This window comes from Gallus gallus, chromosome 3, assembly GCF_016699485.2.
Source record: "Gallus gallus isolate bGalGal1 chromosome 3, bGalGal1.mat.broiler.GRCg7b, whole genome shotgun sequence".
In the NCBI taxonomy this organism is placed as follows: Eukaryota; Metazoa; Chordata; class Aves; order Galliformes; family Phasianidae; genus Gallus; species Gallus gallus.
Genome location: NC_052534.1, coordinates 40,033,225 through 40,058,339, shown reverse-complemented (window position 1 = coordinate 40,058,339; position 25,115 = coordinate 40,033,225). Strand labels below are relative to the sequence as shown.

Genomic DNA, 25,115 nt, shown 5'->3' with positions numbered 1-25,115 from the left:
TTACTGTCATTGGCGAGAAGGAAGGCAGGGAATGTCTCTGTAATGAGTATTTGTACAGTAAGCAGCACAATGGGGTGCCAATGGTAATGATCACAAACCTTGATCGGTGATTTCAAACATTACAGTAACGTCAGGGAGAATGTTACTTGTGTGTAACCAGAGTCTTAGGCTGCCTTATAAAACCCTTAGATTCCTCTGGGGATACTTCTGAGCCGTCTTTAACTAACCCACCCAGGGCACGCTTACTTTCCCTTCCCCGTTCTCCTTGCGCCACCATATTGCTTTTCTTCCAGTCACAGGTGCGCAACAAATGTCACCGCTCCGGCGGGACCGCCTTCAGCACCGGACCGGAGGGACAGCTCCAGCCTGGACCAGCCCCGCGGCGGGCCGGCGGCGGCGCGGCGGGCTCGTGCCGGGGGGGCGAGGCCGTGCAGTGGGAGACGGGGCCATACCGGGGGCGGCGCGGCGGAGGGTCCCCCCCTTCCGGCGGCGGTGCGCAGAGGCGGTAGCCCCGCAGCCGGCGCTGTGGTTTTAAATGGGCGGAGCGGCGGCGGGCGGAGGGGCGGCCGGTAGGCGGTCGGCGCTGGCCCGCGGCTCCCATATAACCCCACCTCCCGGGCTAGGAGTGCCGCGGTAATTGGCTGGATGTGGTACTTGGAGATGTTGAGCTGGCTCCTTCCCCCCATGTCCCTGCACACACACAGGGGCGGGTGGTGCGGGCGGGAGCGGGAGGCAGGGCTCAGCCCCGGCGGTGGCGGGGCTCACCCATCCGCCTGCCTGCCCGCCGCCGTGCCCGAGCCGCTCCTGCTGCTGGGCTGCTGCCTGCGGCCGCAGGACCCGGCCGAGCCGGCCCGAGGGGAGCGCGGGCGGCTGCTGGCGGCGGCCGAGATGATGGCGGAGGGCGGCGGCGGGCCGGCGCGGCGGAAGGCGCTGTCGCTGCTGGAGGCGGCCCGCTCCCGCTACGAGAGCCTGCAGATCTCCGACGACGTCTTCGGGGAGTCGGGCCAGGACAGCAGCGGCAACCCGTTCTACAGCACCTCGGCCGACTCCCGCTCCGCCGCCTCTTCCCAGGACGAGGAGGACGACGATGAGGGCGAGGGGCGTCCGGAGGGGCCGTGCCCGCGGAGCAGGGCGGCTCGGCGTCGCGTCCCCAGGCCGGCGCCGGCCACGGCGGAGCGGCGGCGGCAGCAGCAGCGGCAGACCGGCGGCGGCGGCGCGATGCCGGGCGGCCCGGGCCCGATGGAGGAGGGGGAGGAGGAGGATGCGGAGACGGGCGGCTGGACGCGGTCGCTGCGAGACGTCCCGCCGCCTCGCTTCAAGGATAGCAGCGGTACGCGGGGAGCGGGGGCGGGCGGCGAGGCCTGGGCGACGGTGCGGCCGTGCTGAGCGGGCCTCGGGCCTCGGGGGTGCGGGTGCCTCCCGAGGCCGGCCCGGCCGTTAGGCTGCCGTGTGGGGTGCAGGCCGCGCGTGTGCTTAGTCACAAACATCCTTCGTCGAGGCGCAGAGCGCGGACAGCAGCGGGGTGCTGAGGGACAGCGTGCGGGCTCTTCCCGGGGTAACGCTTGCGCTTGTGAGGGCCCTGCCCACAGGTGGGGACACGCGTGGAGCCGAGCGGCTGGGTTGACCTGCTGCCCGCGGAGCGGAGTGCCTTCCTGTTGCAGGGCTTCTTGTGCCGCACTCTTTCATCCTAAACGTTCTGCGTGGTGCGTGGCTAAAGTGAGCGCCGAGGGTGGTGAACTGGCAGGCGGGCGGGCAGCTCGGATCTCTGCGGATCTCTACTTGTGTAGCGAGTTGCACCCCTGGCTTCCGTGAGCTGACACAACGCAGCTGTCGGCAGCGCTGAGCATCCAGGTTGGCTGTGAGGGAGAAAAGCTTTGCGAAAACAGGTCATTGGTTACAAAGGGGTGAGGTGTCGAATAAAGTGCTTGCGTCTCAGAAGGGTATGTGAGGCCTGCTGCCTGTCTCCAATGAGCTGATGGATGGCTTGTCTGTCCTAGGGTTGCTTGTCTTCACTTTTTTTTTTTACAGCGTTTAATTAACTCACTTTGCTATTAGAAGGTAAGTGCAGGTGAGTGCTTCTACACTTGGGGTAGTATGCTGGAATTTGTGCAGTGAGACAGGTAGAAACCTACCTGAGGGGGCAGCTGGGGATGAGTGAGTGAGGTGGAGCTGGCACTGGAGCTCAGAGTTCCGTGATGCTTCAGACAGATGTGGAAAAAAAAAGTTGCCATTTTTCCCTAACTCTAGAAGTCTCTAGACGCTGTAATATCCTTAAATATCAAGCTGATCTGCCTCTTTAAAGAACTTGTAAGTTTTGATTTTTCTCAGCAGATTGGTCTATGATCATATTCTGGATCATAGGCTTCATGATGTGATGTTATTTTGGCATTAATTATAATTTAATTTCTCTGTCTCCATTGGCTTATTTCTTCATATCATTACTTTATAGTAACATTCTAACAAATAGAACTGGGATTCACACTTTAGTGTTGCTTTGGGAAAGAAAACTAAGTTGACCTGTTAACTCTAGAATTCAGATTTCCTTTGAAATGAAAGAGTCTGATCTGTGGTTGTCAGAAATAGATGCAGAAGCCTCTTGAGATAGGCATATGGGTATTGCTGTGAATATTTCCTCCTAGTAATAGATGGAGTAGAGCTTGCTGCTGCCCTTTCATTCTGTTGATCTTAATGATGATAATAGATGCTGCATGCTGCTCATAGCATGGTGATTTGGTTTGGCAAAAGTTCAGATAGTGTAGTGCTTTGATGTCTCTGAAGCATGTACACTCTGATTACTTATTTATTTATTGACTACTCTAATTCCAGACTACAGAAACTACTGCGTTGTACAACTAAACTCTTGTAATTCTAGTCTGTAGATCAACTGGCTTTGGTCAGTGCATGTCTCATAATTAGGTCCATGCTAAGCATACTTGTACTGTCACTACTGTCACTTCATTGGACAGTGTTCTGACCCAGGAGACTGAGGCAGTACCATTGAAGAGGAGGACTCAGCTGACATGAAGAGAACTGTTGTTTGCAATGGCACCGCCTCTTTCTGTCCCTAATGGACAAACATAATGGAATATACAAGAAAGAAATGTAGGGTCAAGCATGCAGTACTAACAGATTATTCTCAGTAAAAAGTTTTGGATGAAAGAACCTTTTCTTTCCAGGTTCTAATCTTAAAAAGAAGTTTTGAATGAGATGACATTTAAATTAGCACAAAAACTTCTCAGTATGGTTTTCTGGCCTCAGATGATGCAAAATGCATTTCCATTACTATACTTCTACTGAGTTTTCAACCACAAAACAAATGTATTTATGAACTGAAGTCTCATGAAACATCCACTACATCGATTATAGAAATAAATCTTTGAGTCAGACTAGGATCAAACTAGTGTTGAGCTGTTTGGTTTGGGACACAGTCCCATTAGGAAAGGGAAGGTATGGAACAGAAAAAGCTTCAAGTTTCTTAATAAGAATGAGCTAAAGCTATCAAGAAAAAAAAAAAAGTCACTTCTGATACTCTTGTGGTCTTTTTAACCACAGGCAGAAAATCCTATTGCTTTACCTTTTTCCTTAAAAAATAAAATAAGAACTAGTGCCTTTCCCTTCCCAGCCTCTATGTCTTAACAAAGTGTTGTACTTATCCCTAGAATTAGGCTCTAGAGTTATCAAGCTTACTGTATTTCTGAGGTGAAATATCAGTTGAGCCCCAGATGCTGTGAGGGCTGCTGGCAGTGTGAGATGTTTCAGTTCAGTATGCCCTCAGTCTGGACTCAAGTAGCTTTGTGTATTCATAAGGGTGCCTACCTTGCCCACGTACTGCATTCTTATGGACTGGGTAAGGGCTGTATCAGCTTTGGGTGCTGAGAGAAAAGTGACTGGACAGCATTACTGTGCAACACTTAATTATAGGCTGTTTATATCCCTGTCTTGTTTTCTGCCTCTTCAGGCATTTTCAGTTACTAGTTTCTTTTCTGTTCAATTTAATAAAAATAATGGGTGTTTAGAGTTTTTTTTTTTTTTTTTGTACTAAGGAGGTTCAGGTTGGACATAAGGAAAAATTTCTTCTCTAAAAGAGTAGTCAAGCATTGGAACAAGCTGCCCAGGGAGATGGTGGAATCACTGTTCCTGGAGGCGTTCAAGAAGTGTGTGAATGTGGCATGGAGGGAAGTGGTTAGCGAGCATGGTGGAGGATGGGCTGATAGTTGGCTAGATCTTAGAGGCCTTTTCCAACCTTAATGATTCTATGAAAGAAATAACAAAAACATGAATAGCTTTATCTGACTTCCTCTGTGGGAATCCAAGGTAGCTGTTAACTCTAACACTGAGGTTAGAACAGATGGTTTGCTGGCTCTTGGTGTTATTTTCAGTTAAGCTATTCTGCAAAATCATTCTCTTCAGTTGCTGAGGAAAAATACATGCCATACTGTGATGCCCTGATTTTTAAACAGATAAATAGTAGCACTATGGAGCTCTGATCAAAATAGGTTGAGGAAACAAGGGAGCTCAATTGCTTGCCACAAATTTCAAAGCAATGTGAAGTTCTGAAGTACTGTGATATAAGGTGTATAGGAGGTGCTGAAATGCTTTCCCTTGAGAAAGAGTGCGTGGCTCCAGCAGGTCTGTGGGTAGGTCAATATGTGTATTTAAAATTCTTGAGGAAATGTTGAATCTCAGCATGTTTTGTTATATCCCTTCTCACTGTCTTGAAGAGATAACTTCCCATTTTCTCAAAACCTTACTGTGAAGGGAAGGTAAAATTGATTTGTTTGGAAGTGGACCTACAGAGAGGGAGAGAGGCTTCTGGGAAAGGAGATCTGACCTCTGCCCGAATACTACTTTCCTTTTGGAAGGAAGGATGGGTGGATTTTCTCTGGCTTCCCTTCCTCTGAGGGTAGGACCAAGTGAGCTGTGGAAATGCTGCTACAATAGGGGAAGTAGAATTGAAATGGGGAGAAAGCAACTATTATTACTTCTGTTGTAGGCTAGCAAATGCTAGCCTTGCAATGTAAAACCTTGATTTCTGGTTCCTCCTGCCATAAACTTATTTTAACGTGTGTGCTGTTTCTTCACAGAATACCCTAGGTTGGAAGGGAATTAGATCATTCAGTCTAACTTCTGGCTTCACATAGGACCACCCAAAGTTCAAATCCTATTTATGACAGCATTGTCCAAATGCATCTTGAGCTCCAGCAGGCTTGTTGCCATCACCCTGAATCACCACCTCCTAAGGCTACTTCTCCCTAACAGAAGCCATAGTGATAGTGCTCTTCTGTGTAGGCTTTCAGGGCTTTCATGAATATCCTTGTATTACTGCATCTCAATGTTCCTGAATTGGATAGCTGATATTGTCTGCCTAGAGTCTAATGCTTCCCATATCTATATATCCAGTGACTAGAAAATTGGATCCTAGATGTAAAAGCCACCCTGTTGTTACAGATCATGTTTTAGGGTGGCAGCAGTGGCAGGGAAGTCTGATTAAAAAATATTGCTGAAGTCCTCAAAGTTACAGCCAATCAGTGCTACTGTTTTCTTCATTTTTGTGTTCTCAGAAATCTGTTCTTATACCTAAACCCAAGGACAAAATGTAAAGGCTGTTCCTTACTGACAGTTTGAGACAGCTCCTCAGCAGGTTGCATTTGGAGACCATAGCTAGCTTTTTATGGGCTTCCAGAGTATTTGTCAAACACAAAATGTGCTGTAAGATATCTTTGGAGAACACACTCCAGTAGAACAGCTTGCACTCAAGAAGTTGCATAGTCTGTGTCTGGCAGACAGGCTCCCCTTGTTACCTCGAAGAGGTTTAAATGAGTTTTTGAAGTAATTTTTAATATACTTTTTAGGAGAGTAATTTTTTCCAAGAGGACCACGTGATGGGAAATAGTCATTTATTCCATGATGGCTAGCACATGAGAGATGATCTTCTCAAGGGAGGTTGCATTGTCTGAGTGATGAAATGAGCCTGCATACAGGCTAATAGCATGTTTCAGCTACCGTCAGAGAAGCAAGGGATAGCTTTAAATTGAAGTAGTGAACTATCTACTTCTTGCATCTTCTGGGAGCCAACCAGATATAGCTTCATCTGCAACAGCTTCTGATTAAAACAGTCTCTAGTATTTGGTTTGAGTCATATTTTCTTTGCAGTAGTTTAGGCCAATGATCTGTTTCACAAACTTCTCTTTAATCTTACATATGTGCAAGGCTCTATGCAGTTGGGATTTGAATATGTTGTTTTTTTCCTTATGGTAATTCACAAGTGCCTTTTTGTATGTCACCTGGTAAGACTTCACTCTTTGGAATTCTTTCATTGTTGTTGCTTTATGAATGCTAAACAATGAAAACTTAGTTCCTTCAAGCTAGTCAGCAGTGAATCTTACAGTACAATAGATACTGGTATAGCACGAAGTTGTTTATCTGACCTGTGTTGGGAACAGTTTTAGCAGAGCTAAATAATTCAGCTGAAGTTAAATAATCAAAGGAGAGGAAAGGAATATTGTAGAAAAGGATAGGCTTTCAGTGTTATTTAAGTATCTCTAATTGTAAATCAGACTTGCAGGGAGAGATGCAGTGTGTATGCTCTTACCAAGAATGGAAGACTTGTGTGGGGAGGCAGATAGCAAGACAGTATTCCAGCAGCAGCCAGACAGGATGAAGAGTTCATGGGTCAGGCTGGGCCATAAAAGAGGGCCACATATATGCTGCCATATAACAACACTGATCATCTTGGTTCAAGTCCTGAACTGAATCTGAAGGCTTTAGTCTTACTCAATTGAGGACAATACTTAGATTCCAAAGGTATAAGAAAACCTATAAAAGCTACTTAGTTGCTTATGAAGTATTCTACTTGAGAAATATCTGGGTCAGATTTTCTGACTGCAAGTTGGTAAAGTGCCTCTGATGTGTCATGTTATTGCTTACTTCTGTCATCAGAATTAGCTGCTTTTGACTTGCTTAACCATGGAAATTGCCATATCTGTATGAGCTGTCCTTGCATTCTAAGTAGAAGTTATTTATAGCTTCCTAGATGTTTTGTGATGCTGCTGTGTGTTATGATAAACACATCAGAAAGATGTACACTACCATTTTCCAGATCATTTATTGGATGACTTAAAGGTCTGATGTTTTGCTAAAGATGTGAATTATGCAAGGATTTAATACATCATACCACTTATGAAACCTAAATATGCTTTCCGTATGGTTTTAGAACACACCTTCCTGCTTCCATCATCACTGTAATGCAAGCTCATGACAGCCTTCTTAATTCTAAAACTTACTGCAATTTAGCTGTGTTCCCATCCTTCTGTGCATAGTTCTGTGATTGAGTATATATTTTGTGAATAACATACTGTTGATAAATTTCACAGAAGTACCTATTCTTCTCTGCTTTTACACAGAGAGCCAGTTCTGGTCAGTATTTGAGACATGAAGATCTATAAATGCTGCAAATTAAGGTCTTCTCTATAGACACTGAACGTCAACAGGGAGAAAACTTATTTACTTCTTGATTTTGTACTGCATCAAATGAATCTTTTCCCCCTGCAGTCATTTATGGGGTCATTTCAAACAAATAGATTCCTCCCTACAGATACTCATATCCACTTGTTTGCTGTACTGTTTCGGTGACATTGACAGCTTCCCTTGTCTGCTTACCTCCAAGTCAACCTGGAGAGGAAATTGGCCTCTCTCCTGAGCCTAATGAGGATGCTAATAGCTGAGTTGAGTTGCTAATTATGTATAGACTGCTGGGCCACAAGAAGCTATCCTGGGTGCTGTAGAAGTGGGAAATTTGTCTTAGGTGTGCTTATTTGTTTAGGTGTTTTGTTTAGTTTTCCTCCCATGCTTGTCTTCCAAAAACTTGGAGCAGATGGATTTAGCTTGGAAATAAGAGTTTATTAGTTTGGAAATAAGAGGTGCTTCCCAAAGGGAAGATAATCGTGGATGAAGCTTTACATCTTATCTAGAGGTCAGAAGAATATAGTCCCTAAAATACCTTATCCCTCCTAATACTGCTGAAATTTCTGCATGTTATTAGAAAATAGAACAGATGGACACCAAAGGAATACATAAGACTGATGCATGAGAACACTACCATTTGACATCTCACTTCGTTGTGGTAAGGCATCCTTTCTAGGAACTTATCCAAGCTCCCACTTTGAACAGGATGTTAATCAGTCACGGTCTCTATCTGAAAATGAACAGATATGTAACTGAATGGGTCTTGTAAAAATGAAACCATAGCTTCAAGAGTGAGGGACTGCAGGGAAACAGCTTTAGAGGGCCCTTTAGCTTGTTTTGGCCTTATATAAATATTTCTGAATTATCACGCCTGATTTTCTGTGAAGATGACTGATAATAATGTCACCTGATAGAAAACTTGCTTTCAATTTTACTCTCCTGGACATCATATGGATTCATATGATTTGTACTGACAAACAATATTTTCCGATAAGAAGGATAAAGAACAAACAAGGAGCTTCTATTCAGCCAGCTGTGCAGTTGAGAACTGGTAAAACTGAAGTATGGCTGATGCATCACACTATAAAGATGCAAAAATCTTGTCAGAGAAGGATAAATAGGAGTCACTGAAGCAAAGAGTATCTTACGTCCGTTTGGGTGGGGGAAAGTAGTTGTTTTGAACAAAAAGATTACTGGACTGAGATGAAAGATGCAGTGGGCCCATCAGCAGGTACAAATGGTTTTGGTTGGTTTTTTTGTTGTTGTTGCTAGAGGGGAAGGGGAGAAAGAACAGAAAACAGACTTCAAGCAGATGCTGTTATAACTGTGATTCATTTGTGATTACATATAGCAGAGAGGTGGGTGTGTATGAAATAGATTAAATTGCAGCATGAAAAGAGTATCTTTCTTTTTTCTAAGTTACTTATGAAATTCACTGCTGTGGAAAATTTGTCTATCCAGTGTGTGGTGTCATCTGCATTTTTTTGAGTGGTAAATGCTGGCTGACTTCCCACTGGGATGCATCTAGAGCTGTGCAGTCAGGGATCTGTGTGTTGCTGTGGATGTGTAGCTGTTCCCATTGTTATGATGCTCTCTGCTTGCAGGATGCACCCTGTTCACGTTGGGTTTGGGCAGTGCTAATCTTGTCAGTAATGCCTTGAAAAATTACTGTGAAGGAGTTATATATTTTAAAATCATGCATGCTTTTATGCATATGGTTTGTGGTAATTGAGGTGGGGATCTAGGATCACTTTTTCTGTCAGTACTGGGGCAGAACAGTTTAACTGGATTGGTATTGCAGGGCAAGAGGTGGGCAGCCTTTCCCAGAGGTCAAGGCGGTGGATCTTACAACTTGCCTTGCTGCAGTGGCCTGGCAAAAATGAGTTATCTTTGGATTGGGTTGATAGGTTCCCAGTCTGGTCTTGAAAAGTGTGAAATGCTCTTACATCTTTGATGCTGGAGACATTCTATGATGGATGTAAGAACGTGTGAATATAAATCCTTATTTAATCATTCGAAGCAGTGTGTTACTAGAGTGGATGGTGGAATGAGAAGACCTCTTTAAACTGAAGACTTTTTCCCATTTCTAGGGTATCATAGTTATTTTTAACTTAAAAATTTGTCCTATCATGTAGTCACTGGTTACAGAATCACAGAATGGCCCGGGTTGGAAGGGACCTCAAGGATCATGAATCTCCAAACCCCTCGCCACAGGCAGGGAAAGTTTGAGATGAAGTGAAACACGAAGTATGAAGTTTTATACTGATAAGATCTGCATCAATTACCTCTTGTCATTGGCTTTGAGACTAAGAGAAATGAAGCACTAAGACTTGGAATGCCTTTGAGTGGATCTGTGGCTTCTTCCTTGATGTTAGCTTTTCCTGCAAATAGTATATTTAAAAAAAAAAAAAAAGTAAGGAAAGAAGCCTTCAAGTGTGTTGCTGATCTCATTCAGAGAAGAGTGATGGCTTTTGGCATAAACTACATTTTCTACTACTTGAGGAGGCCATATCTGTATCTGATAAGGAATGGCCTCCTTGCCCCTTCAGAGACCTTCATCTGTTTCTGTACTGCTGGGTAGTGGCTTGACTTAACTGACATCACAGATTGTCTACAATAGTTGGCCTCCCGACCAGTGCAAGGCCTGGCAACTGGGACCCACTCTTCCACAGCCAGGAGCACCTGGGCAGGGAGACCCATGGCCAGATGAATCTGTGGGAAGTGTAACCCAGCCATGCTGGGGCTGAGGCTTATGATGCTGGGGGATGACTTGAGGCCTTGGGCCGTAGGAGCAGTTAGGTCTGTCAGTGCCCCTAGGGTAGGTCCTTAAAACAAACTGAATAAAGTCTTTGCTTTTGCTGAAATGTCTCTTCCACAAAAGAGGAGGCGGGAAGGAATTTGGCACTGCTTGATTGGGCAGCTCTTCCAGACCATGTGGGCTCCTTTCCCTGCCTGCGTGACTCTTAGCTGCCTGTACCCAGCCCCTCCTCAGTCATGGAGAGCCTGGTTCCAGTCCTGAAGTGTCTGGGGCGTATCTTCATTTCCTGCCTGTTTTGCAGGTGCTCTCCAAGTTACTTCTCCATAAAATTACCTGTGCTATTTGTTATATATGAAACAAAGCATCAGCTGATGCATTTGGTGCCTGGAGTGCTTGCATGTGGTTAGGAACTACCTGAGCCTGGAGAACTACAGCTGTTGTGTTCCTGCCAGACTTGTCTCCTTCCTTCCTACAGTGAATCAGAGGTATCTTACTAAGGCAGGAACCATCTTGGCATTATTAGCTCTGATTTCTGCAGAGTGCTTTGCATTACATTACATCTATCATGACAAACACCTTCTTGCAGAGCCTGAAATTTGAGGGTGAGAAGGAGCAGATGCAGCAACAGCTGACCCGTTAGATACCCAGTGGGGACTAGATTACATTCTCACTAAAATTGTTGTTACTGAAACTGTTTCTGTCTCCATTTGAATTTGATAAGGCCTGGGTTAGTATCTCTGAAAATGTGGTATGAAGACCTGACTAAAGCTTAGGTATTTTGATGGAAAAATTACTTTTTGTTTACTGGAAATTTGACACTGCCTTCCTTAATGGAGGTGAACTTACTAAATTTGTTCATTAAACTTTTAGATAAAACAAAACTGGGAGGGGCTCTGTGTACACTGGAGGACAGGCTCAGAATTCATGCAGTTCTTGACAAGCTGAAATAGCCCAGGGGAGCGAAAGGGGACAGTGAAAGTGAGAAACGCATAGTGTGAAAGCAGCAGTGATTAACAGTGGAAATACAAACTGGAGGGGAAGGGGAAGAAGCGTTTAGATAGAAAGGGAACAGGAGAATGAAGCTGAGCACAAGGTGAATGTGACTCAGTGTCATATTTTTATGAAAAGGCAAACATCCTCCTCAAATATTTAAACAGAAAAGCTTACAAGATTTGTGATGAGACTGACCTGCCATTTAGGAGAGAGGGAGTCTGGATCACCACCCCGAGTGGGAGGTAAACAGTCATGCAAAGAGGGAGAGAGGACCAAGAAGGAGAAAATCTACCAACTAGACCATGTTTTAGCATTCTGTTCATAAACTAAGTGGCCATGTGGATAAGTAAAGGCTATTGTAGGAAAGGGCACAATCTGCCTTATCTGCTATGGAAATTGAATACAAGGAATAACAGGCTTAAACTGAATTGATGGAGAATTAAATCAGTCATGATAGAAACTCTCAGCCAGTGTAATGCTGCGGCAGACTTGGTTTGTCTCTGGAAACCTAAGAACAAGCTGTACTAACCTGTTGTAGTAGATTGACACCCAGTACATATACCAGTCTCTGGTTGAGACTTGGATTAAATGATTTCTCATTTCCCCTGTAGCACTCTTTTCTGCTGTTTTACAAATGGTTAAGATAGATGCATACACTAGGAAAGCTGCTCAGTGGCAAGTTGTATGTTGGAGTGCTAGGCATAAGACTTGCTACTTGCATCGTCCACCTTAGCTTTTGGAATGGGGTGAAGCTGTATATCTTGCAGGAAGGAGCTGTGTGCTCACAGAAGGCCTTCTCATCTGTTAGGGTGAAACTCTCCCTTTCCTCTTACTCCAGTACAGTGGCCCAGGCTTACATGGCTGTTACTCAGAGTGTTGCCATTTCTATCACATGCTAGGGTAATGACTTGTATGTCAATGAATATTGTATCTCTACTCAAGTGATTAATTCTAAGCCTGATTTTGTGTGTTTAAAAACTAATTTCTGGATACAGCACTACCCAAATACTTGTATTGTTATCCTCACAGCACCTGAGAATCTTTTAGTTGTTGTATCATCCAGTAGTGCCTAGGTCTGTAGTTGCTTTTGTCCATGACTCTCTTGAGGTATGAAGAACCTCCTTGCAGGTAAATACCAAGAATGCTTCTGTAAAGCGTGAGGACAGATGTGTGGGGGAGGAAGACAGGCACAGGTCTGTAATATGCCCAACTAAGCCCATGATCTTGTTGGGTTTGTGTTTTTTTTCTTTTTTTTTTTTAGCTTAGGCTGGTACCTTGAGCTTGGATTCACTTTGGATCTTGTTATGAGGCAACTAGTATTTGAGGAATAAGACCAAAAATATTAACTAACCTGCAACATTTTAATTATTTATGTTTTTGTTTCTGCCTCAGGCACTGTAACTCATGTTATTCTATCCTCAGACTCATGAAACTTATCCTCTGATGAACCTCATTAGTTGTCTTGAAAACCAGGGCAAAATCCTTGCCTTGACAGCTGAATCACACCTAGCTTATCGTAAATCTGTGTCCTGAAAAATTCACTGACCTTGCTTATTTCTTCATCCCCTTTCTCTCCATTTTATTTTGCAAAAGTGCCTTTTAGCTCTTTCTGTATGAGACACAGCTGTTTCCGAGTAGGAGGTGCAGGAGTATAGCCAGAAGTATCTAATTCCTTAATTCCATTAGACTGGGATAAATACAAACCACTTTGAGCTCTGTAAGTACAAATCTGAAAACTACTTGATTTCTGGGGCAGATGGTAGGTGTAAAATATTCAACTATGGATATTTTTTAAATGGTGCTGTGAAACTGGACACCAAAAATGTAAGATTCTAGGAATTTAAAATGTACTTACACAGGTAATGCTGCTGGTGAGATTATATCAGTTTTTAATTCTTCTGTTCTTTTGACTGTTGAATGTCGCTCATTGATTCAATGACAAGAAACTAAATGAGCATTTTTTTTTCCGAAGAGCACCTATTTGTGTTATATGCTGAAGTAGAAACATTTGATAGCATTTTATGAGTAGGTACACAAGTTGAGCAAGTCAAATTTTAAAATACAAATGATGCCTTCTCTTTAGGTCTTTTTGCTGAAAGGCTGACTCAAAAGGGAGAGAAAGGGTCTCAGTATTGACCTGGAGCAGCTTGACATTGAGCAGTGTGCTACCAGTTGTTCTAATGTCAGCTTTCTTCCTAAGATAAAAGGGAGATGTGGTTTTTTTTCTTTTCAAGCTGAAATGGGCAGCTAGGGGGAGAATGCTTCAGCACAGTGCTTTAATGAGAAAAGAAGCTAGGAAACAAGTATAACAAAAGCTGTTCAAAACTTTACTTTGAAACTTTCCATTCCTAGTGAATCCTTTTAATCTGTACTATAACCTTTTCCTAACCTTCTCTTCTCTGCTACAACATTTAGTTTCTCTAACTGTTTCTCTTTCTAGAAAATCCTTTGCTGTCATAAAAACGGCCCTTTCTCCTACACCTTGATATAGATCTTACTAATCCTTCACATTTTAGCATCATATCTTTAGTCATTATGAAATTCCTTTTTTATTATTCTGAGCTCTGCTGGATTCCATGTCTCCACTGTCCATGTTAAAACTGCAAGTAGTCTGGGGCAGGAATTCATTGTTCACGTTTTGCTTCTTAGTAATTCAGGCTTCTTGCAGTGTTTTTGTTTGTTTGGTTGGTTGGTTTTTTTTGCTCTGTCATATGTGGCAAGGTCCATTCCTATGGGAGGAAAAGGCAAAGGTCTTCCAAATACTGAGTTCTCACCTACCTCATGCAAAAATAGGTGATGAAAGGTGAGAGCACTTTGAAATGCCCCTGCTTAGAGGTAGTTGGCTCAAATTCAATCCTTATTAGACAGCAAATTTGTATTGAGAAGAGCCTGTCCTGCAGCAAATATGTGGTGCTGAGGAACATGATCAGTGAGCATGGTGGTGATGGGTTGATGGTTGGACTTAATGATCTTTGTGGTCTTTCCTAGCCTTAATGATTCTATGAAAAAGCCAGTTGATGTTGAGATGAAGTCATGTGAAAGCAGGCTGTGCCTGTTCTGATGTCCGTAGTGCCACATAAAGATGGCAGCTGGTACTTCTAGCATACTGCAGTATGGCCAGATGCCCCTAGACCACATTGCTCACTGACATCTGCTACAGCTGATGTTTGAGATCTGAGTGTGGGAGATGCAATATGTGAAGAACTGTCACACCCACCACAGCATCAAACTTAGCATTCCTTCCAGCTTGTTAACACTTTGTGCAGCTCAGCAAAATTTGAGTGTCATATCTAATCAGAGTGGTGCTTTTCTGTGGCTTTGGTTATCCCATGATTAACTGACCTTCCTTTTTGGATGAAGGCTGAACTTTGAGGTGTCTGCTGCCTCTGCATGGAGTTCTGACCCATATTAGTGGGATTGAGGCGTGAATGCATTTGTACTCCTGTTGCCCAGCACAAAAGCCTAGTAGAAATTTAGAGGCTAATGCACTGTGTGATAGCTCAAATTCATTGCATTGAGCAGTTAAGAAATATTCTCCCATCTCTTCCCTCACTGTATGGGCAAGGGCGTGGATTGGGTTCCCAATGCCCTCTTCCCTTGCTTGCACAACTACCTTTGACAGCCTGTCATTGCTCAGCCACTGATTCCAGAAGCAGGAGGAAGTAGTCAAAAGCAAGTGACATCTATTTAAAAAAAAGTTTGTATAAGCAGTATTGGTGTCTGTTGCTTTCATTTTCCTCTTAAGATTAGCTGAACTGACTGTTGTTCTCTGTCCTAAATAATTATACTGATGGAGCATAAATGCTTCCTAAAGAGACAGATTCATTTGAAATTTTGCTTTCTCCGATCACTGCTGCAGACAGCTGCTGTAATTTGCCTTGTCTGTAACTTAAGAGAAGAGAAAGTAAGGTCTTTGCTAAGCAGTGTCTTCAAGCTCATCTTTTTTTTTATTTATTTTTAATTTTGCTATGTCTTCAAGGACTCTTCTTGACATTGTAGTACTGCTACCACTAACACTTCTGCTTAGGGCAACGCTTGGTTATCACAAATATGCCTAATCTCACAAGCATTCATTTCAGAAAAGTGTGGGGCTGGTGCCCAAGAAGAACTTGATTGACTTCAATCTATTGTGATTACCTGCCTCAAATAGTCTCTACTAGACTGAAGCCCGGGACTCTAAAAGAGAGCAGTGCTGTCAGGTGGGGAGTTAGCTGTACCCTCAACATTTTTTTCATAGGCTGGTTTCTGCTTTGAAATGCAGACCTGTTTCTCTAGGAATAGTAACATTTGTGTAGGTTACTTGGGAGAATGATAGGAAAGGTTCTTGCTAAAGTGTGCAATATGAGAGTAAAGAAGGCTGTGCTGCTAGTAGTGCTGCTGAAGCACTACTTGGAAAAGCAGCTCTGTGGAATAGCAAACTGGCATCCAGACAGACCTATGCCTGTGTTTGAGTTTCCAGCTAATCAGCAGGAATTGATCAAAACTATCAAGGTAATTAAAGTGAAACATAACAAAGACAAACAAAGACCAAATGAATAATCAAGGAAAAACTGTTTAGCTCTGTAAAGCAACTCTATCCACTTCTTACAAGCAAAAAAGCTTTCAGTGTAGTTCTGGAGCTTTCTGTTAAACAGTCACATACTCCTACTGCCCGCCTTATGTGTTGTCACTCTAAAGAAAATCTCATGAAATATCTGCTGCTTTTTTATCCCCTAGTTGAGCTTTTGGAGTAAGAAGTATTAAATGTGCACAAACACAAGTCTCCCCTTGTCTCCAGAGAGAATTTCACTTGCCTTTTTCCTAATCCACAGGACGCAGATGCCATAGCTCTTCTCTTGTCATCTTCCTTGGCCCTATTCTCTTGTGATGAATAAAGGTGAATTTAAGAGGAATCACAGGTTAAGTAAAGCATCTTAAAACGTGAAGTCATTCCACCTACTCTTTTGTAGTATATAACGAGTTTGGCCACTCAACTGACAAAGGGGAACATATTTTTTTTTTAAGGTATTTGGCAATCCCTTTAGTGTGCTTACCAAAAAGCATAACCTGTTTGCTCTGACTGTATGAAGGGAACACCCATGCTTCCTGAAGAACCCATCAGTTGTAATCTGCTTGCCAAGGCTTGAGGAAAGTCATCACAGTCTATTGAGTGACAGTCATAAGGCCCTGAAGGGATGATGATGATAAGGCTGTGGGAATGACTACAGAGGATTTGTATGGTAGAAAGATGTTTCCCTCCTTTCCTACCACTATGCATATTGCAGGCTCAGTCACGCTTCTAGGATTAATAATTTTAATGGCTGACTGCACAACAAGTTTGTGCTCTGGAAATTTATTTCCTTTAGAGAAAAACACAAGGCTGTTAAACATCCTTTTGATTTGTCAGCAATACAACTTTAAAGTCAAAGTTGAGTGTCAAGGGATGTTAAAAAAGCACGTTATGCACTGAATCTAGGAAAGCCTGTAAACACATGCTTAAATCCTAAGCTTTTCTGTATGTGAGTGCAATACTACTTTAATGATAATACAGTAACATACTATAAGCAGACTAACATTGGAGCTGTTATACCAATGTAGAAGTCCCTCTGTCCAATACTACTGCTGCCTTGTTCTTACAAGAAAAACAGTTTGCCAGGGGTCAGAAATGGAAGCAACTCAATTTCAGAGCAAACTGGATATACTGGTATAAAACCCATTGGTAGATCAGGCCTTTCTGAGACTGATAGAATTCAGGTGCACACTCAACACTCTGCTGAAGTGAGGGTTGAGTGAGTCAAGTAGGCTGCTTTAGTCCTGGATATTATTATTGGAGTACTCTAAAGCAATGGTCTCTGAAGTTGTTTGGTTGTCTACCTCTATCAGTAGAAGTTTTTTTATGTATATTTATCTGTGAATTGTACATGTATGCTATTGTGCTAATAAATAGCATACACTATCAAATGTAGTAAAAAAATAGAAATTAAAAAAGGATGTGATAGAGATGAAATAAACACTATTTACATTTTTATTAGTTAACAATACAAAAAATGTTTTCTTCCTGCACCAGTATAGATTGCCATGTGTGCTCTCTGGGTTGGTGGTACCTTAAGTTGGCAAACACTTACCTAAGGTCAATAAAAGGATCTTAATATGGCCAACGTTCATTTCTGGTTGGTTCCCAGTGAGCAGGACTGCGGTCATCTGTGTGCAGCTCTGCTACACTGCTTCAAACCAGACCCATACAGAAAATTTCTGTTGAGGTGGCTTGGCTCTGTCTGATGGTAGTACTTTGAGATCTGGTATTTAGCAGTGATGGAAAGCAATATGTTCATCTCTCTCTCCCTCCTCCCCGCATAAGTAACATTCTAGCTTGCCTGAGGTGCCTAAGGTTTTGATAACACTAGCTTATAAAAATTCCAGGCTTTGCTAATAATCTGAAAGCTTTTATTTATTTATTTTCCACTAAAACATTGATGGGGGGGGTTATAGCACTTAGGATCTAGTAGAACCTGGCCCTGAGGGAGGAACATAATTCCTGTTGTGGAAGGGAAAACGCTATGTATTCAGGGCAATTCATGGTGAGGAAGAAAGAACTACATCAGAGATGATGGAAGAAGCTGATGGGATTGAATGAGACGCAGCATGTCTGTTACTTTTCTTAATTTTATTTTGAGACAGTCAACATAAATAAAGTATGAATGGAGAGGAACATAGCTTAAACGTGAGACTTTTGTGGATACAGCAACAAGTAAATCTGTCTTTAATATAAAAACAGCTGTGGCAGTGAAGTCTGGAAGGCTTAAGAAGCAGGATGCTCCCTGTGGAGACAGATATTCTTTTCTTTGTTTGCCTTGCTATTCCTGCAGACAGAGCCAAGAGAGCAGGGAGAGACTTAGCAGTCAAAAGTGGAGGTTTTCAGATACTCCTTTTACTGCGGGACTCTGTATTCAAAGAGTGCTGGGGGAAAAAAAAAAAAAGAAATGAAAAAATGAAAGGAGGTCTGGAAATAGATGAGCATTCATCCTAACACAGAAGCTGCAATTCTGTTGTTCTGGCTGTAGCAGCAGCAGCATGGGCTGATCTCTCCAGGAGGTGTGAGCCAACACCAGGGTTTCTGACAAGCAAACACTGACTGAGATAGTGCTGAAGCAAGGGCATGGAGGGAGGTCTCAGCTCTATAGGAAACACAAAGGTAAAGAGGCAGAAAAGCTTGGGTATCAGCCATGAGAAAGAGACAGCTTTTGCTGTTTGGGAGCAGAGACTTCCTCAAATAACCTTCAGTCGTTTGTTGTTTAAGTGAAGGCTGTGAAGCATCTAGGGGATTGAGTATTCTTTGTAGGAAATGTTGTGGTGCTAGATGAAGACTGATGAGTAGTCCTCACACAGATCTTGGGCTCTTCCTTGCTGGCAAGGACTGGCAAAGTTGAAGAAAGGGACTTGGAACAGCAGCTCTGTGTGAGGTGTGCCACATATGCCATGAAATTACATTGATTTTTGTGGCCTGGTAGGATGGACTATACAGAAGAACAAGTCTCTGCATTTGTTCACTTGCAGAAGTATGTACTCAAACCTTTTGGTGTATTGTTTCTAGGCCATCAGAATTTGAGTCTGTGCTTTATGTTTTGAATGCTTCTTTCACTATGTTGAAGATGGTTGAGGAGGTTGTAGGTACAGCATGCTTGTACCTGAGGATTGCAGGAAAAGAGGCAGGGGTTATAGCTTTCAGCATTCAAGGTCAGGGTGGGTGGGCCTCTGAGCACCCTGATCTAGCTGTAGGAGTCCCTGGTCGCTGCAGGGGAATTGGAATTGATGGCCTTTAAGGTCCCTTCCAACTCAAATGACTCTACGATTCTATGAATGTAAGATTGCATTGACTTCAAATTGAAAGAGAGGAGTCTCCAGCTGCAGACCTCCTTGACCGGTAATTGTAGAATTTGATCTGTGTTTACCTGCTAGTTAGGCACTCCTTGCCAGAAAGGGATTAGTAGAAAATGGATGTGTGAACTGGTGACTGCACATGTCAGTGCTGTGCTTGAGGGCAAGAGGAGGTATGAGCAAGAACCAAAAGGGGGTTTTGGACTTCTATGTCTGTTATTTTTGGCAGGCCAGGCACAGGTACAGATCTTTACGCTGTAATTTACAACAGAATAATGTACAATTGGACACACTCCTGACTAACACCTACCCAGATGACCACCTGTTATATCCAGCAGCTAATCCTTGTTTTAAAACATATATCCTTAGAAGCAGCCAGTATGCACGTACAGAATTCCTGCTAACAGAAGCCTCACCTCATCCCATCCCTTCAGCAAAATGTCAACAGAACAGGAAGCTCTGAGGAACATCAGCATCTCAAAATTACAGGAGGAAGGGAGGGGAGAGTGTAGATCCTGGGGGAGGTCAGGGTGAGTCCAGCAGCCTGGGGAAGGATGGAAACTTGCAGAAGGGAACAAGTGAAAGCAGGACACAAAGCCTACTGTCAGCCTGAGGCATGGTGAAGCAGGAACGCAGATGATGTGATTAGCCTAAGACAGCAAAGCATATCAGTAGCAGAGGAAAGCATGCAGGGAGGCTGACTCCCAGTTTCATAACTCAGGAACATATTTTCTCTGGCTTGGTGGGCAGGCAGTTTAGAAAGGAAGAACTGCTCTTGTTGTTGAGCAGTAGTCAAAATTCACAGCTCTTGTTTGAGTGGGAACTTTTCCAGTTGCTTGTCACTGAGTAAATACACTCCTTTTCATCGTATCATGAAATCATAAACCATCTTGACATAGAAACAGAATCTTATTTTTACCCTTTAAGAAAATCAGTCTTTAAATAGACAACAGCATGTAAGATGAGATAGGAGGCCAAGTCTACAGAGCAAAAGCACACACAAACTTTCTTACCCCTGTGTAATTAAAACATTACTTTAAGTAAGAGGAAGAACACAGCTAGCAATTGTGAGCCTTCAGTTTGTGAAATCGGCAGCTATAAATGTCTGTGGTTACAGAAGGGGAAGCTATTATTTCTGTTCTGATAATGCCCAGAAGCCTCTGTAGGAACACTTAGTGTAAAGTGCTTGGTACTTTACAAACAGAAGGATGTGTTTTGCAGTGGTTGTTCCCATGTTGCTAATTTAAATTTACTTTACAGGTGCATCCTGCATAATTATATGCGGATTTAAAGATCTGATGTGCAGGCCTGATTTTTATACACCAGTAAAATTTATTGACTTTGTCTTCCATCCCACTGCTTAATATGACCCAAAGCTCATCACTGTGGCTTTTTTTTTTTTTTTTTTTAATGTGAGCACATCATGAAGTTCTTTGGAAATCCCTACTGTGTTAAATTTCTTTTGCTACTTGGTCCAAAACAAGAGATACAAGCTACTTCTTTTTATGAGTTGAAGTGTGTTCTTACAGTGATTAAATCCTACAGGGTCTTTCAGCATTTATTTGTTCATTTGTTACCATCCCCCAAGGAACATGGAAAAGATGAGCTCATGTATATTTGCGTTCATATTTGTAGGTGAATCTGTAACCTTGAAGTGCATTAAATTGCGGGATCGTGAGGGAGTTGGAAGGAAGGGGAAGCTTGCTCTTGAGTTACCCTGCCAGGAATGCTGTAGTCTCCAGGTTTGTCAGCTGGGAACCTTCTCCAGTGCAGAGTTGGCATCTGGTGTGATGGATGGCTAGCAGGAAGTGTTGTCTGCCTTGCAAGCTCAGACTTTTTCCCTTCCTGAACTCAGGGTGCAGCAGAATAAAGAGCAAGTCTGTATTTGAGGAGACAAACTTTGGCTCCAGAGTCATGTCCTGCCTATCCTGAAAAGCTGTGGAGGAGCATGTGGTGCTCTTCTCTGCAGACCTTCTCTCCATGACCTGTTTCTGCTGCATTTGCCCCTGCCTGCTGTGCAGCCTGTCACTGGCCATGGGGGAAGTGGGAGACCAGGTGCTCACCAGTTCTTGCTACTCAGAGTAGCTGGGAGGAGGTTGCAGGGGCAATGCTATGTTGCCTGCGGACTGCTACTTCAAGGTTCTGCTCTGACTGTTCTATGTTTAGCTCTGAATTGTGTTTCTGGCTCTTTGTCTGCAAGTACAGCTCTCCAAAAACCTTCCCTGGGGCACAGGAGTTGGTAAACGTGTGCATCAGCCCGGAGCCAACACAGGCAGTACAAGTGGTAAATCCACCCTTTTGTATGGATGATTGCTTTCTTGTTTTTCACACTTTATCGTTGAAGAAATGCTCTGGTTTCTTAAAACTGAGAAGTTGTGGGTTTATAAGAGTTATTAGGAAGCAGCTTGAGTGCTGTGAGATGCATGTCATGCGTCCTGTGTGAGCTAAGAGGATTAGGGATGCTGGTGTGTGTGATGTACAGAAGTCATTGATCAAAGCTGCCAGCCACGTGGCTATTCTGAATTGAGATGTTCAGGCACCCTGAAGTCACTTCTAAGGGGAAGTAGAGCAAGGATTGAAAAAGAGAATCTGACAGAGGGACAGGTGTAAGAGAACACCCACCCACTATGTGTTCTAGCTCAGTATCCTAGCTGTTCTAAGAAAATAAACCTTCATTTGCCCCTAAACCTAATACACTTACCCTTTGTTGGCAAGGCACTTGATTTGTAAGTGCTTGTCCCAACACTTCGGAGGGTTTTGTGTTGGAACGTGGGGAATTGAAAGGGGTAAACTTGCAAATTTAAAAGCAGTTTGTAAGTGAAGATTTGTTGTGATGCTCTCTGATGGAGATGGTGTAGTCCTTAAATGAGAGTGCCAATGACTGTAGCGTTGACTTATTCTTTTAGTCTCCAAAGTGATCGGACTTCCTATGCTTCTCTGTTTGGGGCCTGCACAGCAGAGAAAACTAGGTTTGACTGAGCAGCTTGTGAAGTCACCCAGAGATGCATGTACACACTACTACAGAGAGCAGTGAAATCCCAGGGAGGCTTACATAGCCCAAAGGAAGCCGACATAGAAGAAGAACCTGAATATCATTCCCATAGAGCCCCTGGCACTAAGCTCCTTGGCAAGCTTCCAGTTTTTAAGCTCTTCTAGCTGGGCTGCAGCAAGAGCCCCAGCTCCATGCATGGAGACTTGGAGGCAGAGTCATGCTGTGGCCTCGTCACACTTTCCCAAGTGGATGTCATGGCAGGAGCTTCATTCTGCACGTGGGAAGCAGCATCCAATGCTTTATGGACAATGGGCTTGCCCTGGCAGCTCTTTTCCAGAAAGAGGCTGCTGGGGCACGGTTTTATAGCCCCAGTTCTGTAGCTACATTAGCACATGTGGGATGGAAATGAATCACTGGGAGGCTCTGTGCTGAAATGAATGTCTTTGCATGAAAAGATTGTCTTTAATGCTTTGCTGAGCTGTCTGGATTTCCAGATGATATTATTTTGTATTCCTTTTTTTTTTTAACATTTGGTCTTTTTAAAAAAAATCAATTTTTGAACAAAGCAGAAAACAGTTTGCTCATGAGAATTGCTCAAAATCAAAAGGTCAGTTTTCCAGAGGCATATGCGTGTTTTGCATGTAAATGCAGGAGTTGACATGAAGACTTTCAGCATCTTATTAGCTGGGTCACTTGCTTATTGACTTTTACTTACAGAAAATAGATTAAATATCTTGATGATTTTAATGGAAAACATACTGGGCTATTTTCCTTTCTTCAAACACAAAATCTCTCCCCTTACAAAGGAAGGGTTCTGACACCAGATACTCCTAATGCTGGAAGTTACTGGAAAGGGGCAAATTGCTTGTGGGTAATGAATGGTGTTTGTGGACATGCACTTGAACTGACCAGAAACCCTGGAGAGAAGGATGTGAAGGCAGACTGCATCAGCAAGAATTCCTAGCTCAGGTTCCTCCTATGGGGCTATCCCAAAACAGCTTTCTTGGATTTAGCTCTGGATTACTCCACTAGCACTGCAAGCTGTACTGACATAAATCTATCCATGCTACTTTGTGAAGTTACCTCAGATAAATATTAACAGCTGTGCCTACAGCCAGATGTGTACAGCGCATATTGCAGATGATGAATGAAGCCACCATGTTAATGGTTGTCTCCAACCTGCCAGGTATGCTCAAATGTCAGCTGGACTGCCAGGAGCAGCCAATCTGCTCTGATGTTTGAGTGTGGTAAAACATATTAATAGAATTAAAAGAAAACTGCAAGTGCAAGGGAAGCTGCTGAAGAGGGAATTTCCCTGAGAAAGAAACAAGTTTGTTCAGTCCCACAGCCAAATGAATAATGAGCAAAGCACTGTGTGAGCTGGCACTGTATGGTACTGTTTCAGCACGTGTCTGCTGATTTAAGGGGGTTTTGTTGATATTATTTTTAATGATTTTAGCTATAAAACCTTGTGCCAGTGTTTGGGAAGTTCTGTGGGGTTCTGGTAATGCTGGCTGGTAGATTATAAGATCTCACCGTGGAAATGAAGTATATAATTGAAAGTGTCAGCTCTGCCTGCAGTGGGCTTTTTAGTCTCTCATTCACTTGCTGCAGCTTGAAGGTTCTAAAAGATGGTAAACAAATAAATACTTTCTATTAAATGTGGGGATTTTTTTTCACTGTGGTGTAAATCCCCAACAAGCTGCACTTCATGGATGGCTGCCACAGCATTTCACACGTGCTTATTTTCTGACCAATGCTGCTGATGGAAGAGTCAGTGGGTAGGGCACAAGATCTGGCTGCTTGGACCACTGAAGATGCCCAGAACTTCACCTGTTTTTATGTGGTGTCTGATCCCATGTGGTAACCTGCTGAATTACAGCCAAAATCCTTTACCCTTGGCTTGTCCCACTGGTATTGTTCTGGGCCTGCCCTGGGCTGCCTTCCCAGCTGGCACACAGCACCATCACAAGGAGCAGGAGACCATCTTGTGCTGGATAGGAACAAGGGAACTACACTAGGTTGACATGCCAGACTTGGCTCTCAGGGTTCTTGCTATCCTGCGGAAGAAAGTGAGGTAGGAATCTGGATCCAGTATGTAGTGTGGAAACACCTTCAACTGTAGGAAATACTTTGTTGAATGTTACCACTTAGTTTAAATTTTACTGTTTGGTTTGTTGAGTAACTTCTTTATTTAACTTGTCCAACTTTAGTTCTTTCTGCTAGAGCAGCTAGGGACTGAAGCTGGCCTCCCTTGACCAGAGCCAGCATGAAGGAGCTATATACGGTTGCTCAGTGGTAGGTGAACACAGCAGTCCTCTTCCATTTGTCCTTGGACTATGTTGGATCCAGCTCTACATTCTCCTCGTGGATAGATGTTGGCACACAATGTGTGGATTGCTCTACTGCTGTGAAGAAAGCCATCTTTTTAACACTGATGAGGAATGAGGAAGTGCCCTTTCACTGAAGCTGTTTGACACAGTTGTTGTGCTTATGGTCGTTACATACCAGTGTGAAGGCATTGGTCAGTGCTTACACATGGATCTTGAGAAAGTGCAGTCAAATCATACTACACTAAATAGTTTGGAATAAATGTAACTATTAAACAAATGAAGATAAAAGCGTGTGCAACTGAGTTGCTAGGCAAGAGTGCACGTTAGTGTCTAGTAAAAATTCACATAGAAGCATGGGCTGCTGAGAGTCAAACAAGAGACCCATCTTTAGAAGAACTCTCTCCAAATTCTTATTTTTAATATAAAAAGCCAGTAATCTGTTTTTTTCTTTGTAACCTCATCAACTGTCTCTGAGTTCCAAGCAAGTCCACAGCATAGATTGTTTGGCTAGTTTAGACAGAATTCTGTGCTGAGCTTTTCTAAAGGAAAGTAAAATTAATCCACCAAAATAACAAATGTAAACATCCTACTTCCTGTAAAATACTGTCCAGAGCTGCAGCTGCTATAAATTAGGGTGACTCCTTTGGCTTGACAAAGTAGAGTTGTCAATGGGGATCTGGTTGCTATTTTTTAATAAACTGAATGAAATACATGCAGCATA

General features: G+C 43.2%; 1 protein-coding gene across 1 annotated transcript in view; it reads left to right on the top strand.

Annotated features, from left to right (window-relative positions):
- The first annotated feature begins 627 nt into the window (after positions 1-627).
- Positions 628-25,115, top strand: part of PGBD5 (piggyBac transposable element derived 5) — a 64,959-nt gene continuing 40,471 nt past the window's right edge. Inside the window, exon 1 of the mRNA XM_015284385.4 lies at positions 628-1,330. Within this exon, the coding sequence (XP_015139871.3) occupies positions 646-1,330 (685 nt within the window). The 5' untranslated portion in view covers positions 628-645. The remainder of the gene's footprint in view (positions 1,331-25,115) is intronic.